At 38.8% G+C, this 17,222-nt stretch overlaps 1 protein-coding gene across 6 annotated transcripts in view; it reads right to left on the reverse strand.

The window, feature by feature from the left end:
- Positions 1–17,222, reverse strand: part of UBR1 (ubiquitin protein ligase E3 component n-recognin 1) — a 143,504-nt gene that overhangs the window by 45,052 nt on the left and 81,230 nt on the right. For all 6 annotated transcript variants that reach the window (XR_004966038.1, XM_036299006.1, XM_036299002.1 and 3 more), the window contains 5 exons: positions 16,183–16,269; positions 11,831–12,012; positions 7,052–7,257; positions 5,590–5,683; positions 4,211–4,360 (listed from right to left, as the gene is read on the reverse strand). Coding sequence is in view for 5 of the 6 variants with exons in the window: in XM_036299006.1 (XP_036154899.1) it covers positions 4,211–4,360; positions 5,590–5,683; positions 7,052–7,257; positions 11,831–12,012; positions 16,183–16,269 (719 nt within the window). In the remaining variant the exon portion in view is untranslated. The remainder of the gene's footprint in view (positions 1–4,210; positions 4,361–5,589; positions 5,684–7,051; positions 7,258–11,830; positions 12,013–16,182; positions 16,270–17,222) is intronic.

The raw sequence follows: 17,222 nt of genomic DNA on the forward strand, positions 1-17,222 counted from the left end.
AGCCCCCAGAACATGCTCTCACCCCCCTATTGTCTGTGTCCATTGGTTATGCTCATATGCATGCATACAAGTCCTTTGGTTGATCTCTTACCCTCCCTCATGCCCCCAACTTCCCTCTGAGGTTGGATGGTCTGCTTGATGATTCTAAGACTCTGGCTCTACTTTTGTTCATCAGTTTATGTTGTTTATTATATTCCACAAATGACTGAGATCATGTGATATTTATTTTTCTCCGCCTGGCTTATTTTGCTTAGCACAATGCTCTCCAGATCCATCCATGCTGTTGCAAATGGTAAGAGTTCCTTCTTTTTTTACAGCAGTGTAGTATTCCATTGTATAGATGTACCACAGTTTTTTAAATCCACTCATCTACTGATGGGCAGTTAGGCTGTTTCCAAATCTTAGCTATTGTAAATTGTGCTACTATGAACATAGGGGTGCATATATCCTTTCTGATTGGTAGTTATGAGCTCTTAATAATTGCATTTGGAAAATGGTGGTTTGTACTATGAAAACCTGGTTACGCTAGGCCTGGGTTCCTCAGAATCCTCTTCCCTGTATGATTCTGGGCTTGATTTTGACAGAACAGGAATTTGAATGAGATTTGGAAGGCAGAAATAAAGCAGCAGCCATTACTCTCTGACAGTCATCATGGTTAGATGCAGTTATGGGCAGACATAAAGGTGTCAGTAGGTTCCAGTTGTCTGTAGCTGCACACCTCTCCTTCACTCTACCTCTCTGCTCTTTTTGGAATGTCTCATCTCACTGATGTATCTTCATTAGATGCTTGAATGTGAACCTTCTTAGGCAAGAGCTCACCACAGATTTTTCCACCAGCAACCTACTCACAATCCTATTTCTACAATTGGACACGACTACCTCCTCAGAGGGACTAGTGGGTGGACACCTCTTATCTTCCAATTCCCCCTTTAGACCTTCACTTCCCCAATGCCTCCCACAATAGTGGTTCAGCTTCCCTCATTGAATCTTGACTGATACGAGGAGATAGGGCCCTGGCTCTTGATAATGCCTGTGTGTGGCATTCTCTTTTCCCTTCATTCAAGTCTCTGAGAGAAGCTCCCTGACAACTCTGTCTACAATTAGTCTCATGCATTGGTATGTCTCTAGTCCTTTACTCTGATGCTTTGGTTTTTTTTACAGTATTTCTTGCATAACACTTCGTATTTATGTTTACTGTTGGTCTTTCCTCTCTGTAATGTCAATTCCATACAGGCAGGGACTTGATCCAAACTATTATTAACAAGCAAGGGGGACCACAGTGTTATCAAAAAGGACTTTAAAATAGGAATTTGCTAATTAAATGACAGTGAAGTTAAAATATATAATAAACTGTGCCCAAATTCACATATCTAGGTACAAACTTGATCTAAGAATTCTTTTAGTTCTCAGTGTACTATGACTGATTATGACCATTTTTTAAAAAAATACTAGTTTATTATTAGTTTTGATAGTTTTTATGTGCTCTTAACTTTAATAATCTTAGATTATACTGATGTTGATTTTCTAAAAATAAAAGTGGCAAACAATTACATAGGTAAGTTCTATTGTCTAATAAAAATGTTTATATAATTATGTATTTCAGATCCTAAGTAACAAAACTGTTACTATAGCTTAAAAAAAGTCACAGGATTCAGAGAACCAGTTGTAAGGATCAGCTTAACTTGAGAAAGAATTGCCCTGAAGCACCGTATTCTTAAAGAAGGTGCTGAATGTTCCTGTAGAGCAGCGGTTCTCAACCTGGGGGCTGAACGGCCCTTTCACAGGGGTCGCCTAAGACCATCGGAAAACACATATATAATTACATATTGTTTTTGTGACTAATCACTATGCTTTAATTATGTTCAATTTGTAACAATGAAATTGGGGTCACCACAACATGAGGAACTGTATTAAAGGGTCACGGCATTAGTAAGGTTGAGAACTACGGCTGCAGAGAATAATTCCTATGTTTAAGAATCCTTATTTGGGAAGCCATTATGTAAAAAAGGCTAACAAGAAGTTGGAAAATCACTATATTTTATTATGATTTATTTTATCTTTGTTTTCACCTGTGTAGTTAGGTATGGCTTTGGAGTCAGGTCTGGGTTCAAATCCTGGGTCTTTCTTGGGATAAATAAAAACTATTCACAGTCTTGTTGAAAAAAAACACACATTCCGTATCTTTAAATGGAAATAATACTACCTACGTCATTAGACTATTTAACAAAATAACCTAGTAGAGTGTCTAGAACAGGGGTGGGCAAACTTTTTGACTCGAGGGCCACAATGCATTCTTAAACTGGACCGGAGGGCCGGAACAAAAGCATGGATGGAGTGTTTGTGTGAACTAATATAAATTCAAAGTAAACATCATTACATAAAAGGGTACGGTCTTTTTTTTTTTAGTTTTATTCATTTCAAACGGGCCGGATCCGGCCCGCGGGCCGTAGTTTGCCCACGGCTGATCTAGAACATATCAATTACTGGAAGAAAGACAGATAAATCGTTCTGATGCCACCATTTTCCAAAAAGATGACATTCTATATTCCCACGTGTTGAGTAGACGACAATTTCCAAATTAGATTTTCTAATGAATGGAATAGTAGAGAAATAGCTACTTATCGACCCTACTTGTAAATCTATAACCTTTTAATTCTTTTGTTGTGGAAAAATGTTAAAAGTATTTTATTAACAAAACCATTTTCTTTTATGTTATCATTACAAATTCAATAAGTTTTTAAAGAAACTAAAATAGTTACAATAAATAGTATTATTATCATCAAGTAGAACAGTGAGAAAAAGAAATACACAAGTGAGTGTTCTAGTTTTCATTAAAAACTAATTAATTTGCTGTTAAACTGCAGTTACAGACAGTCAGAATATAAACTTAGTCTAAATGTTCAAAAACTAACCAAAGATACAAGATGAATCAGGTATTTTTTATTTACTTGTATAGTTAACATTTTGCCCATGTCTCTAAACTGCTAACATTTGGATCTGCCAAAAAACAGAATTAAAATTAATACTACAAAGACATTTAGAGGAACCAAACTCCAAATAGCAAATCTAACGGTGGCAAAGAACTATATGAAAAAAACCAAACTCCAAATAGCAAATCTAACGGTGGCAAAGAACTATATGAAAAAAACAAATCTTGCCGAAACCGGTTTGGCTCAGTGGATAGAGCGTCGGCTTGCGGACTGAGGGGTCCCGGGTTCGATTCCGGTCAAGGGCATGTGCCTGGGTTGTGGGCATATCCCCAGTGGGGGATGTGCAGGAGGCAGCTGATCGATGTTTCTCTCTCATCGATGTTTCTAACTCTCTATCTCTCTCTCCCTTCCTCTCTGTAAAAAATCAATAAAATATATAAAAAAAAAAAAAAGAAAAAGAAAAAAACAAATCTTTGCATCTTTTCTCCTTCTGTGAATGCTGATAGAGATTAAAATTCTTGCCGAAACCGGTTTGGCTCAGTGGATAGAGCGTCGGCCTGCAGACTGAAAGGTCCCAGGTCCGATTCCGGTCAAGGGCATGTGCCTGGGTTGCGGGCACATCCCCAGGGGGTGTGCAGGAGGCAGCTGATCGATGTTTCTCTCTCATTGATGTTTCTAACTCTCTATCTCTCTCCCTTCCTCTCTGTAAAAAATCAATAAAATATATTTAAAAAAAAAAATAAAATAAAATTCTATTGCTACTATCTGGAAGTACCAATTCAGTTGGAAGATTTACATAAAACATAGATTTGAAAAAAAACAAAAAACAAAACAAAAAAACCCATAGATCTGAGTAAATGAATATTCCAATTATTTTAGATTCCAAGAATTGGAGCTATTTTTAATCATATTTTCAAGTAGCATGTTATGAAATTAAAAAATATTACTTTAGCCCTGGCCGGTTTGGCTCAGTGGATAGAGCGTCGGCCTGCAGACTCAAGGGTTCCAGGTTCGATTCCGGGCAAGGGCATGTACCTGGGTTGCGGGCACATCCCCAGTAGGGGGTGTGCAGGAGGCAGCTGATCGATGTTTCTCTCTCATTGATGTTTCTGACTCTCTATCCCTCTCCCTTCCTCTCTGTAAAAAATCAATAAAATATATTTTAAAAAATATTACTTTAAATACCAAAAAAGAAACTAGTAATCTAACCAAAATATGCATAATGAAAAAATTAAAGACATCTTTTTATAAAATTAACCAAAACATAAATTAAAATATACCTGCTTATTGCTCGAGGTTGCAAAGGAATAATGGGGATCACAGTATTGCACAGAGACTTGCAGAGGGGGCAAAGGTATTCTCCACTTTCCAAGTCAAAAAGGTCAACATGAATACGCTGCTGAAAGCTCAGCTGCACAGCTTCAAAATATCTGCAAAATTCCAAGACATAGATCCATTCTCATGTATCCTTGTTCTAATCCAAGTGAGAAAAATCTGAAATTTTGGTCTCAATGTACACGTATAAAATCCACATGCAAAAACACACAATTACAATTATAGAAGAAATAGGATGCCCATTCTATTGGGGTAAAACTGAAGGATTCAGCAGGGTAGAAAAAGATTTTTAAAGAATTTTGCTTAATCATAACTTATCTCCTGCCTCAACAACATGGAGATAGAATGTAGACACTATTTTCTTCAGTTTCCAATGACCAACTGAAGTAGACATCGGCTAATTAGGAAAATTATGCATTTAATACAATGCCAAAAGAGTAAAGCCTATACAAAAGATTTCCCAGTAATTACATTTCTGAATTGTTATCTCTTTCAGAGATAGAACTAGAATTTCTTGTCCTATTCTATCTCAAAAGTATGTTTCAGCCCTAGCCTGTTTGGCTCCATGGATAGAGCGGCGGCCTGCGGACTGAAGGGTCCTGGGTTGGATACTGGTCCAGGGCACATGTCCACGTTTTGGGCTTGATCCCCAGTAGGGGGCGTGCAGGAGGCAGCCAATCAATGATTCTCTCTCAACATTGATGTTTCTATCTCTCTCTCCCTCTCCCTTTCTCTTTGAAATCAATAAAAATATATATTTTTTAAAAAGTATGTTTCACTCTGTTTTGAGGGGAATGAAATTTTTATAAAGGTTACTGTTTCTTTTACACAAATATTGAGCAACTAATTAGTTTGTGAAGAGCAAGTGCAGCCCGGCTGGTGTGGGTCAGTGGTTGAGTGTCGACCTATGAATCAGGAGGTCACTGTTTGATTCCTGGTCAGGGCACATGCCTGGGTAGCAGGCTCTATCCCCAGGAGGGAGCATGCAGGAGGCAGCTGATCAATAATTCTCTCTCATCGATGTTTCTATCTCTCACTCCCTCTCCCTTCCTCTCTGAAATCAATTTTAAAGATATATTAATAAAAAAAGAACAAGTGCAAAGGAATGATGAATTAAGTGAAATTTAAGTTTGTAACTTTACACACCAATTTCTAAGGGTGGTAATGTAATGAGTATCATACAAACAAAATTAGTAATTAAAACCACTTCAATTATTCAAACAAGGAAGGAAGGAAAGAAGACATGAGAAAATATGTTTTGTGGCCTTTAGTGAACTTCAATATTCCTAGTTTCTTTCAAGAATATGTCAGAAAGACAACTTACTTCTGCCAGCACACCGCATGCATTACATGACCACAGCTTCCTGTATAAGTTCCATATGCCAAGTCTGGATCCATGAAAAGTGGGTCCAGGGATTCTGGTATAGGAAGACAAAAATGACAGGTATTATATCCATCTCTCCCACAGTCATAAAAATGGGGGTAGGGGGAAGAGGTTATCACATCTAAAATTCTAATCATAAACTTTCTAAGGTATGTGCAAGAAAAGTGTCACTCTATCATGATAGCAGAATCTGTATTCTCAATAGTAATTAAAAAGAGGAAAATATAAAAATGATTCTAAAATTAGTATGGATTAATGACTAGTTCTATTCTTGGTTTATATTTTTATTTTGAACATTAGGTTTAAGTTGCATTATCTTGGTTGTTGAAGTTATTATCTATGACTCAAGCAATTTACTTTTGTAATCTGACTGGGTAATTTTAAGGGATATTTAGGGGCATTATAATCCACTGGATAAAAGCACACACTACAGGATTCAAAATTTGGTTTCATTACGTACTTATAAGTCATGGCCTTGGGCAATTTACTTCTCTGTGCCTCAGTTCCTTCGTCTATAAAATGGAGCCCATGTTGGTACCTAATTCATAGGGCTATTATATGGATTAAGTGATTAAATACACAGGAAGCACTTATTCTGTGCCTGGCATATGGTAAGTATTCAGTAAATGTTAAAATCAATAGGGTATTTTAAAAATAAAGCTATCTCCTGTTGTGATATAAGTGCAATGCATTGGCTAATTAATTTCTTGCCAAGAAAATGCTTACCAGGAACCTGATGATGAGGCAACAATCAGACATATCCACAATGTAAGACACTGTATGAGACTACTGTCTTGCATTCTTCAAAAAAAGTTATTATCAAGGAAAGAAAAAAGGCAAGTGACTATTCTAGATTAAAATAGACTAAAAGAGACACAACTAGAGGAACACATAAAACATGTCTGGATCCTAAATGAAAATGTCTAGTTAATAAAAGATGTTTTAAGGGTAGTTGGGGAAATTCAAGTATTGATTTTGTATTAGGTAATATTCCTGAAATGTTATTAATTTTCTTAAAGTTATAATGGTATGGTAGTACATAACGAATTGTCCTTAGTTTTAGAAAATGCATGTGGAAAAATTTAGGGATGAAAAATCATGATACTTGCATCCTACTTTCAAATGATAAGAGCAATGAGAAATGGGGAGGGGAGCAGAGAGAGAGAGAGAGAGAGAGAGAGAGAGAGAGAGAGAGAGCTAACAAGAATTAAAATTAAAAAATAAAACAAAGCCAGTATGGCACGTAAAGACCCAAGAGTCCATTTTACATATAGGTAAACTGTGATTTGACCAAATAAGGCTAAATACAATCTTGCTCCCAAAGTTCTTCCAGATAGTAGTTTTTCTAATTATATAATATGAAAAGAAATGCTCAAAAGTATATTTATTAAACAATACATACCCCCTGAGAATTCTATGGGTTTCCCCCTGTGCTGGGTTAAGGCGGTGGATTTCTGGACACAGGCCGATAATACCATGGCATTATTTTCTATTTTCACCTCTTGTTCTTCTTGGCAGAGGATGCATGTCAGCACCTCCTTTTCAGTAATAGATGGACCTCGTTTAGGACCCAAAGCAATTCTAGAGTAGTCACTGACTGGTGGGGTGCTACCAAGAGAAACGACCAGAAATGAGGATACATGTTTTGGTCACTTGTATTATATCTTGGTAGATTTTAAGTAATCATAGGGCAAGAACTTTAATAAAGACAAAATAAAAATTATATTTAGTAATATTAGCTTAAAATCCCCCCACCCCCTGATATTTCTGGCTTTTATTAGTGAATTTGCTTATTATAAAGTACATTTTGTATTGCTAAGTGCAAAAAGAGCAGATCACAAAGTAGAATGTACCAAGAAGTTAGGTATCTGTTTTTACTCTGATTATAAAAGTAAAACATACTTATTAGGAAAATTTAGAAAATCTAGAAAAGTATAAAGAAGAAAGTAAGATGCATTATACTCTCACAACCTAGAAATAATTACTTGTGTATTTCTTTCCAGTCTTTCTATTTAGAACATTTTTACATAATTAAGATCATATTACATATATACATTTGCATACTGCTTTTATTCACTTATATTTCAATATTTTATGTCATTAAAATGTTTTTAGAAACTTTATTTTTAAACGGCTGCACAGTACTCTTACTATATGTGCTTTAATAGTTTTATCCATTTCCTCTTATTAGTAATTTAAGTTTCTATTCTGTTTTGGTAGCTATTAAAAATGTTACACTTTAAATGATTTACCAATTCTTAGGGTCAATGTGTGCAATAATCTATAATAATAAAAGGGTAATATGCTAATTAGACTGTCCTTCTGGACAAAGCCACAGCAGGCAGGGGCCGCAGCAGAGGCCCCCAGCTGCAGAGGTGGTAGACAGGGTCCAGGGCCAAGGCCCTTGCCCGAATTTTGTGCATTGGGCCTCTAATAATGTAATAATAATAATAGTAAATATTTATTAAGCACTAATTGTGATGTGAGGCACACTTTCAAATTCTTTACATTATGTTAACCCATTTAATCCTTCCAACAACCCTCTGAGGTAGGTACTATTGTTACCTCCATTTTTCAGATGAAGAAACTGAGGCCAAAGATATTAAGAGACTTACCTAATGACGTATCACTAGGAAATAGCAGAGCCAGGATTTAACCCAAGTGGTCTGACTTCCTAGGCCATGCTCTGAACTACTCTGCAATGCTACCTTTCTATCTGTACAAGAAACTCTCTAAAATGTCATAGATCATTCAATAAATGGGGAATAATTTAAATGTTCATTATCAATGTAAATGGAATTACATAATACAGAATACTATGCAGTTTTTAAAAGGTGGGTCTCAGCTAGGTGTGGCACCACCTCTTAGAAGGCATCCAGCAATATGTGGGTAAGGTTTAGTTTTTGGTTATCATAAGGACTAGGGCACACCACTAGTGTTTAGTGTATGAGGGACCAGAGATGCTAAATGGCCTGCAATTCATGGAGCAGGAAAAAGAATGGCTGCCCAAATGCCAAGACTGATAAACAGTCTAACAACATATATAAATTTCCAAAACATACTATCATGTGCAAAGTTGCAGAATATGTACATAATGCCATATACTATGCAAATAAAACAAAAGGCTGAATGACACTATATGATTCCTATGGCTGCATATATTCGTTGTGTAATAGCACAGTAAAAAACTATAACAAGGTCTATATAAAATTTATATCTCTGAAAAAGGGCAGAAAGGGGTCCAGGGTTTGGGTAAGTCCTCAAATAGAACTTCAGCTTTAACTCTATTATTTGATTTTTAGAGGAAAGTGAATTAACATAACTATGTAATTGTTTTTGTTTTAAAAATGTAATACTATATTTGTGACTCTGGGATAGGAAAAGACTTCTTAAACATAATATAAAATGTTAAAACTCAAAAAGACTAATAAATCTGTTTTATCAACATTGAAAAATTCTCTATGGCTAAACTTCATAATTAATGTTAAAGAAACAGGAATATGAAAAACATGCAACAAGTTTAGTATCCATAATTTTAAAGGACTTCTATAAATCAGTAAGACAAAAGCAACGCACTCAATAGATGGGCAAAGGATAATAACAGCCAATTCCTGGAAGACAAAATGTAGCAGGCTAGTGAACTATCATATGAAAAGATATCCAACCTGGTATTAACTAGTAATCAGGAAAATTTTGTCTGACACCAATTTTGATTATATCCAACATTTTCAAGTACCGATATATTAAGTATTGGTGAGAATGAGGAAAATAGACACTCTCATATACTGTTGGGAGTAGAAATTGGTAACACTACTTTGGAGGGAAACATGGCAGTATCTATTAAAATTTTAAATAATTATGACTTAGCCCTTTCACTTATTAGATTCCACCCTTGAGAAGTACTTGTACAACTGCAAAAGGGGGCACATAAAAAATGTTCTGCACACACACGTTGTTTACAATAAGAAAAAGTTTGGAAGTAAGGGGAAATCTTAAATGTCCAAAGTAAATATTGTATATATGTTCACAGTATTGAAAACTATGCAGCAGTCTTAAAGAATGATGTAGACTCTATACATCTATATATATTGACATGAAAAAAATTATAAAACAGTGAAGGGAAAAAGCAAGTTAGAAAACAAAAGGTATGCTAAAATAAAAATAAGCCACTAAAAAACACAAGACCCATTATTTCCTTATGTACACCTGTTAATAAATGGTTGAAAACAAAAGAAGAGGTCTAGAACAAAAATTATGTATAGCAATGGTTATCTGTGAAGAAAAATCAGGAATATAGAGAATGGTCAAAGGGGACTTATTAATTTGAGTTGTTTTTAATGAGAGCACATACATAATCTTTGTGCAATCAATCAGGCAATAAAAAGAAATAATGAAAGCATTAAAGCCATTAATTAACCCTGAATACATTTCCTTGTTTTGATAAATATACAGTATTCTTTTCCATTACTTTCTAAATAGTACATTGTTAATATGTAAAACTAGAGAGTTGGGACTTTCTGCTTATTGTTTTAAAGTTTTGTATTAATTTCTAGTGTAATTACCACCGTCAGCCAAGATAGCTTACCTTCATATCATTTTTTAAAAAAATCTTTAAAATATACAGTCATCATTGTTTGTAGTTTGCTAGCATGCTCAGCTTCAGGATTACAGACACATTATGTGGAGTATAATGTTTCTACTGTTACTGCAAAACAATTTCCCAAAAGTATCCACAAGACAAATTATTTTAAAGAGTTGTGAAAGCTTGTTTTTAAAAATAAGGATAGGAAGTATTTACAATATTTTAAATTGGAATGCTTTTCGAACTACCATTATTTTGCCTCCTCCCTTTTCTGATTGTATCTATATATACAGCCCACAAACCATGGCTCTCAAAAGGCTAATTGATGATAATGCTCTTTTTCCCAAGAGCATACCATAGTCAGGACTCAGAAAATCAGACTTACATATTCCCATTCCAATGTGCTATCCATGACAACTATATGCGTTGTCTCCTATCTCTTTAAAAAAATATATATATATAAACCACCTTTTGGTGAAGGACTTTTTCAATCTATAATAATTGCAATCATTATTAGAAACTAGAGGCCCGGTGCATGAATTTGTGCACGGGTGTAGTCCCTCAGCCTGGCCGGCGATCGGGGCTGATTGGGGCCGTCTCACCCAGTCCCAATCGGGGCCAGCTGGCCAGGGGACGGGACCATGAGAGGTTGGCCAGCTGGGGGGAAGCACTGCAGGAAGTTGGCCGGCCACAGGAGGCTGGCTGTGGGAGCGCACTGACCACCAGGGTGCAGCTCCTGTATTGAGTGTCTGCGCCCTGGTGGTCAGTGTGCATCATAGCGATCAGTTGACCAATCATTCAGTCACTTAGGCTTTTATATACATAGACTAGATGCCTGGTGCATGAAATTTATGCATGGCTGGGGAGAGGGGGTGCCTCAACCCAGCCTGCACCCTCTCCAATCTGGGATTCCTTGGAGGACATCCCTCTCGTAATCCAGGACCGTTGGCTCCTAATTGCTCGCCTGCCTACCTGCCTGATTGCCCCTAACCATTTCTGCCTGCCTGCCTGATCACCCCTAACTGCTCCACTGCTGGCCTGATCACCCCTAACCGCCTCTGACTTGGAGACCGCACCAAGGACCCAGGCTTCCCTCCTCTGGCTGGCCGCAGGCACCTGGGACCTGGGCTTCCCTCCCTCTGGCCAGCTGCAGGCACCTGGGACCTGGGCTGGCTTTGCCTGGGCTGGGCCACAGGTGTCCGGACTGTGGGTGGCTTTGCCTGGCCAGCTGCAGGTGCCTGGGGCTGTAGACGGCTCACCTGGGCCAGCCACAGCCACAAGCGCCCGGGCCTGGTTTTGTCAGGGAGGACGTCCAGAAGACGTCTGGTCTAATTAGCATATTGCCCTTTTATTAGTATAGATAATAAAAATGATGTGGAATATATGAACTGATATGTAAATGTGTATCTAAAAAAGCCCATGTATATAAGACAACAGGAGTCAATTTCTATTACTTCTGTTCACATCTTCCTATCTTTTTGTCTTTAAAAATAGTGTAATTTCTTACTATAAAATATATTTGAAAAAACGTTATTGGAGTGAATATGTACTTTTCTTCCAAAAACGGATTTGTTAATTTTTAGTTTTGCTTTGTTTTACCTCTCTTCCTCCATAATGGAGTCCTCTTTTCCAGACATTTCTGATGTACTATCATACATGAGTTTGTGAGTTTCAATGAAGGTTTTCTGTAAGGCAGACATTTGAGCCATGATCTTCTGGCGGTGCAGCCTAGCAGCTTCAGCTTTTCTTTTCCGTTCAGCTTTTTCTTTATCATGAGTAATCTGGGTATGATGAAATCACAAAAATTAGGTAAAAGCTAGTGTTATAATTTGCATATACTGTTCAGCCAGGCAAAATTTCCTAGACTAACAGTCTGATAAAATTGATTACCCCACCCCTTAAGCCTAGATTCAAACTTAAGTCTCAAAATTAGCATACTTTCCCATCATATCATGCAACTAACTGCTTCTTTGGTTACTTTAATAATTTAATATAGCCAAAACCGGTTTGGCTCAGTGGATAGAGCGTCGGCCTGCGGACTGGAAGGTCCCAGGTTCGATTCCGGTCAGGGGCGTGTGCCTGGGTTGCGGGCACATCCCCAGTGGGGGGTGTGCGGGAGGCGGCTGATCGATGTTTCTCGCTCATCGATGTTTCTGACTCTCTATCTCTCTCCCTTCCTCTCTGTAAAAGATCAATAAAATATATTAAAAAAAAATAATAATTTAATATAAAGGCCAAATACTTTAAATACCTAATAAACTGTCTTTTATACTCAATGCAGGTACATCAAGAAAAATATTAAATGAAACAAAATTTTGAAATCATTTGTTAATCATTGAACCACTGACATTTAACCAATTTAAGGCAATCTGATGATGTTCAACAGTTACTCTTAGACCTGATGTTAAGACTAAGATCTTGAACAATATTATTGAGATGTACTGGCATTTTTAAAAAATTAATCTTTATTGTTGAGATTATTATGGATGCCCCTCTTTATTCCCCCATAGCTCCCCTCCACCCAGTTCTCACCCCACCCCAGGCCCTTGCCACCCTACTGTCTGTGTCCATAGGTAATGCATACATACATATAAGATCTTTGTCTAATCTCTTCCCAGACCCCCCCCCCCCCCAGACCCTCCTCCCCACTCCCGCATACACCCTTCCCTCTGAGAACCGTCAGTCTGTTGCATTTCCATGCCCCTGGTTCTATTCCATTCACCTGTTTATTTTGTTCATCAGATTTTTTATTCGTTTGATTTTTAGATTCAATTGTTGATAGATAGGTATTTGTGGCCATTATGTTGGTCATATATTTTATCTTTTTCTTCTTCTTCCTTTTCTTAAAGAATAACCTTCAGCATTTCATATAATACTGGTTTGGTGGTGATGAACTCCTTTAGCTTTTTCTTGTCTGTGAAGCTCTTTATCTGACCTTCAATCCTAAATGATAGCTCTGCTGGGTAGAATAATCTTGGCTGTCGGTTCTTGGTATTCATCACTTTGAATATTTCTTGCCACTCCCTTCTGGCCTGCATAATTTCTGTTGAGAAATCGGCTGACATTCCTATGGGCACTCCCTTGTAGGAAACTAACTACATTTCTCTTGCTGCTTTTAAGATTCTCTCTTTGTCTTTTGCCAAGATCTTGGTGTGGTCCCCTTTGGGTTCCTCTTGTTTGGGGTTCTCTGCACTTCCTGGACTTGTAAGTCTATTTCTTTCACCAGGTAGGGGAAGTTTTCTGTCATTATTTCTTCAGGTAGCTTTTCAATATCTTGCTCTCTCTCTTTTTCTAGCACCCCCATAATTCAGATGTTGGTACACTTGAAGTTGTCCCAGAGGCTCCTTACACTATCTTCATATTTTTGGATTTTTTCTTTTTGCTCTTCTGGTCGGGTGTTTTTTGCATCCTCATATTTCAAATCATTGATTTGATTCTCAGGATCCTTTAGTCTACTGTTGAATCCCTGTATATTATTCTTTATTTTAGTCAGTGTATACTTAATTTCTGACTGGTCCTTTCCCATTTTTTTTGGCATTCTCACTAAGATCCTTGAAAGTCTAAGTACCTTGGAGATTTCTAGAAGATTCTTGAGTAACCTTCTAACTGTGGTTTTGAACTCTATATCCAGTAGTTTGCTTTCTTCCATTTCTTTCATTTGTGACGTTTGTCTCCACATTTTGGCTGCTTCCCTGTGTTTGTTTCTATGTATTGGATAGCTGCTAAGTCTCCTTGAGTTGATGGAGTGGCCTTGTATAGTAGGTGTCCTATAGGGCCCAGTGGCTCAGCTCCCCAATCACTTGAGGTGGACACTGTAGGTCAATGGTCAGCAAACTGCGACTTGTGAGCCACATGTGGCTCTTTGGCCCCTTGAGTGTGGCCACGAAGTTTCAATCACACTGTACGTGCACGTCCACACATGGTAGTTTGTGGAAGAGCCACACTCAAGGGGCCGCAGTTTGCCGACCACTGCTCTAGGTGCACCCCTTGCTGTAGTTGAGCCTTGATTGCTGTTGGCATCACTGGGAGGAATTGACCCCCAGGCCAATTAGCTGTGGGGACCAGCTGTGACTAGAGTGGGAGAGCTGCTGTGCAGGAGACATCCTTATGGAGCAGGATTTGCTTCAGTGGGACTTTGGTGCTCACTGAGTCTGCCCCTTGAGTGTGTCGTTTATGGATGTGAAGAGTTGTAATCTGGTATAATCTCACTCTGACCACTGAGTACACTGGCTCTTGGGTCTCCAGGGAGATGCAAAGTCAGCCACTGCCTGGGGCCATCCAGCAGGAGCTACAGAGAGATCTGCAGATTCCTCCTCCTTGTATCAGGTTTATAAGTGCCCAGACAAGGCCCAGCTGTGAAGCAAGGCAGGCTGGTGATAGGTTTGAGCTCCCTGACCCAGCTGCAGCTTGTTTGACAGGTTTTTAGCCTGAGAAAAGGCAGGCCATTCATATGCAAAAGCCGCTGCACAGCTTGGGTGGGGTTGTAAGTTGGGTGGGCGGGGCCTAAGGGAATCACCAGGTGGAGCAAACAGAAATGGCTGCCAGTCAGCCCTGTAACCACGGAGGTCCCTGCATGAGAATAATGACTGACGCAAGCACCTCCGTCTGGAAGAAAGCTGCCCCCGAGTTCCTGCCCTGATGCCAGACAGTGCAGTTTCTCCCTGTATGTGTCTGGGTCTCCAGAGCCTCACCCGGCACTGGAACTCAGAGGAAGCTCCCGCTTTGTAAATTCAGTTTCTGGTGCCGGCCTTTTAAGAGGAGCAGCTGGGTCTCCAGCAGCCTGTGTCACTCAGCCGCAAGCTGCACTGGTTTTTACAGTGCGCAGGGACTTGTTTTCCCAGCTCTGGGACCCTGGGCTGGGTGTCTGGTGTAGGGCTGGGACCCCTTGCTCCTTAGGGCGGCCTTCGCAGAAGCAATTTCTCTCCCAATTAAAAAGGCGGCACACGTGGGTGCTGGACCTACCCCTTCTGCGCCTGTGCACCTCCTACCAGTCTCAGTGTACTTTATTCTTTACTTCTCTAGTTGTAGTACTTCCATTCAGCCAGCTTTCTGGTGGTTCTGGATGATGGTTGTTCTATATTTTAGTTGTAATTTTGATGTGGTTGTGGGAGGCAGCAAGTACAGGCATTTGCTTACGCTGCCATCTTTTGTACTGGCATTTTTTATTATGTATTCTAACTTAAGCCCAGTGTTTTCCTTTTATAAAGGATATTTAATAAATACAAATAATATTCTAATTTTAAGATTAAAATAATCAAAACCTGATTCATTATATTAAGAAAATTCATAATCTAAATATTACTATTTCATTGAATCTAAAATGTACCATTGTCTATGTTCCACTAAGAATGCGGCTGATTAAATTATAAGAAGCTACTGATTGTAAGACATATCCCAATATCAGATATTAAAAGTTTTTAAATTAATGAAGTATTTCCAACAGAGCTCCACTACACATCTATTTCCTCTGACTTTGTATTATATTGGATAACTACATGTCAAGTACCACTAATGCCTGCAATACAAAAGCTTAATGAGTCCTGGCCAGCATGGCTCGATGGTTAGTATGTTGGCTTGCACACCGGATGGTCACAGGTTTGATTCCCAGTCAAGGGCACATACCTGGGTTGCAGAATCGATTCTGCCCTCGGTCGGTGTGTATGTGGAAGGCAACCAATTGATGTGTCTCTCTCATGTCGACGCTTCTCTCTCTCTCTCTCTCTCTCTCTCTCGGCATCCCCCATCCCTTCCACTTTCTTTAAAAATCAAAGGAATAAAATATCCTCACTCCTTGGATAAGGATTTAAAAAAAGAAGCAGCTTAATGAACAATAGAAAATGGACATCTCATGTACTTTACAATAGGTTCCTTCTAACAGAAAGAAGCAGCTCCTTTATACCAGCAAAGTTCAAAGACAGAGATGAATGTCACCATTATTATAATGTTATTACCTCATCGTTCCTAATAGATTCTGATCCTGATGCAGTTGCTACTATTAAACAAGATTTTTCTCTTAATCGCTTCACTGTGTCAAACATCTGAAAAACAAATAAAATGTTAAAAGATTTGGTTGCACTGATCAGGAACAGAAAAATTCACTAATCTGATTTTGTCATCAAGTGTCCAAATTTCTTTGACTTAAACCACACACACACACACACACACACACACACACACAGTGACTCCTAACTGTGACAAACACCTCCCCTATTTGATTAGCAATGGAGCTAAAGAGGAGGTTCCAGGAATCAAAATAAACTGATTCGATCTGCAGGTGTTACCATACCTCTGCTTTTGCCAGGGAAAATAAAGAATTTAATTCGTTATATTTACATAGCCTATCTAATAAAGAGGGAATATGCTAATTGACTGTCACACCCTCAAAGATGGAGGCACACGGTCCCATCAGGCCCGCCAGGGCGGCAGGTTGCAACACAGCTGGGCCCGCCCCTAGGTGGGTCCGGCCACTCCGCGCGCCTGCCTCCTGAGTCCCCCAGTCCCCAGCCGCCCAGGGCCAGCCTGAGGTGCAGGGAAGCCTCAGATGGCGGCTGCCCGTCACCTTCCCCTGATCGCCAGGTTGCCTCCCACCGAGGGCTCCCGAACTGTGAGAGGGAGCAGGCCGGCCTGAGGGACCCCCGCCCTCAGGTGCATGAATTTTCATGCACTAGGCCTCTAGTCTTCTCATAAGAGGTAATCCTGTTATATACTAGGTTGCTGTTTCCTACTTTTCATTTTCACTTAATCATTTATCTTCAGAGGTGTTTCCACAACAGCTATCTTATTCCTCATACCAAATATCAGGTTCCAACAATACGAAGGTATAAATTTACTGATATTTTGAAGGAGCCTCAATCTCATGTGGAAAAATCTCCCACAAGAAACTTACAACACAACTTTACATTACGCATTTGGATAAAATACCCAATGTTTATAAGAGCAAACACTTATGCTTTTTGTATATTTTGACAATGAACTTGGGTATTTCAACCAA

Source organism: Myotis myotis, unplaced genomic scaffold (assembly GCF_014108235.1).
Source record: "Myotis myotis isolate mMyoMyo1 unplaced genomic scaffold, mMyoMyo1.p scaffold_m19_p_1, whole genome shotgun sequence".
NCBI lineage: Eukaryota > Metazoa > Chordata > Mammalia > Chiroptera > Vespertilionidae > Myotis > Myotis myotis.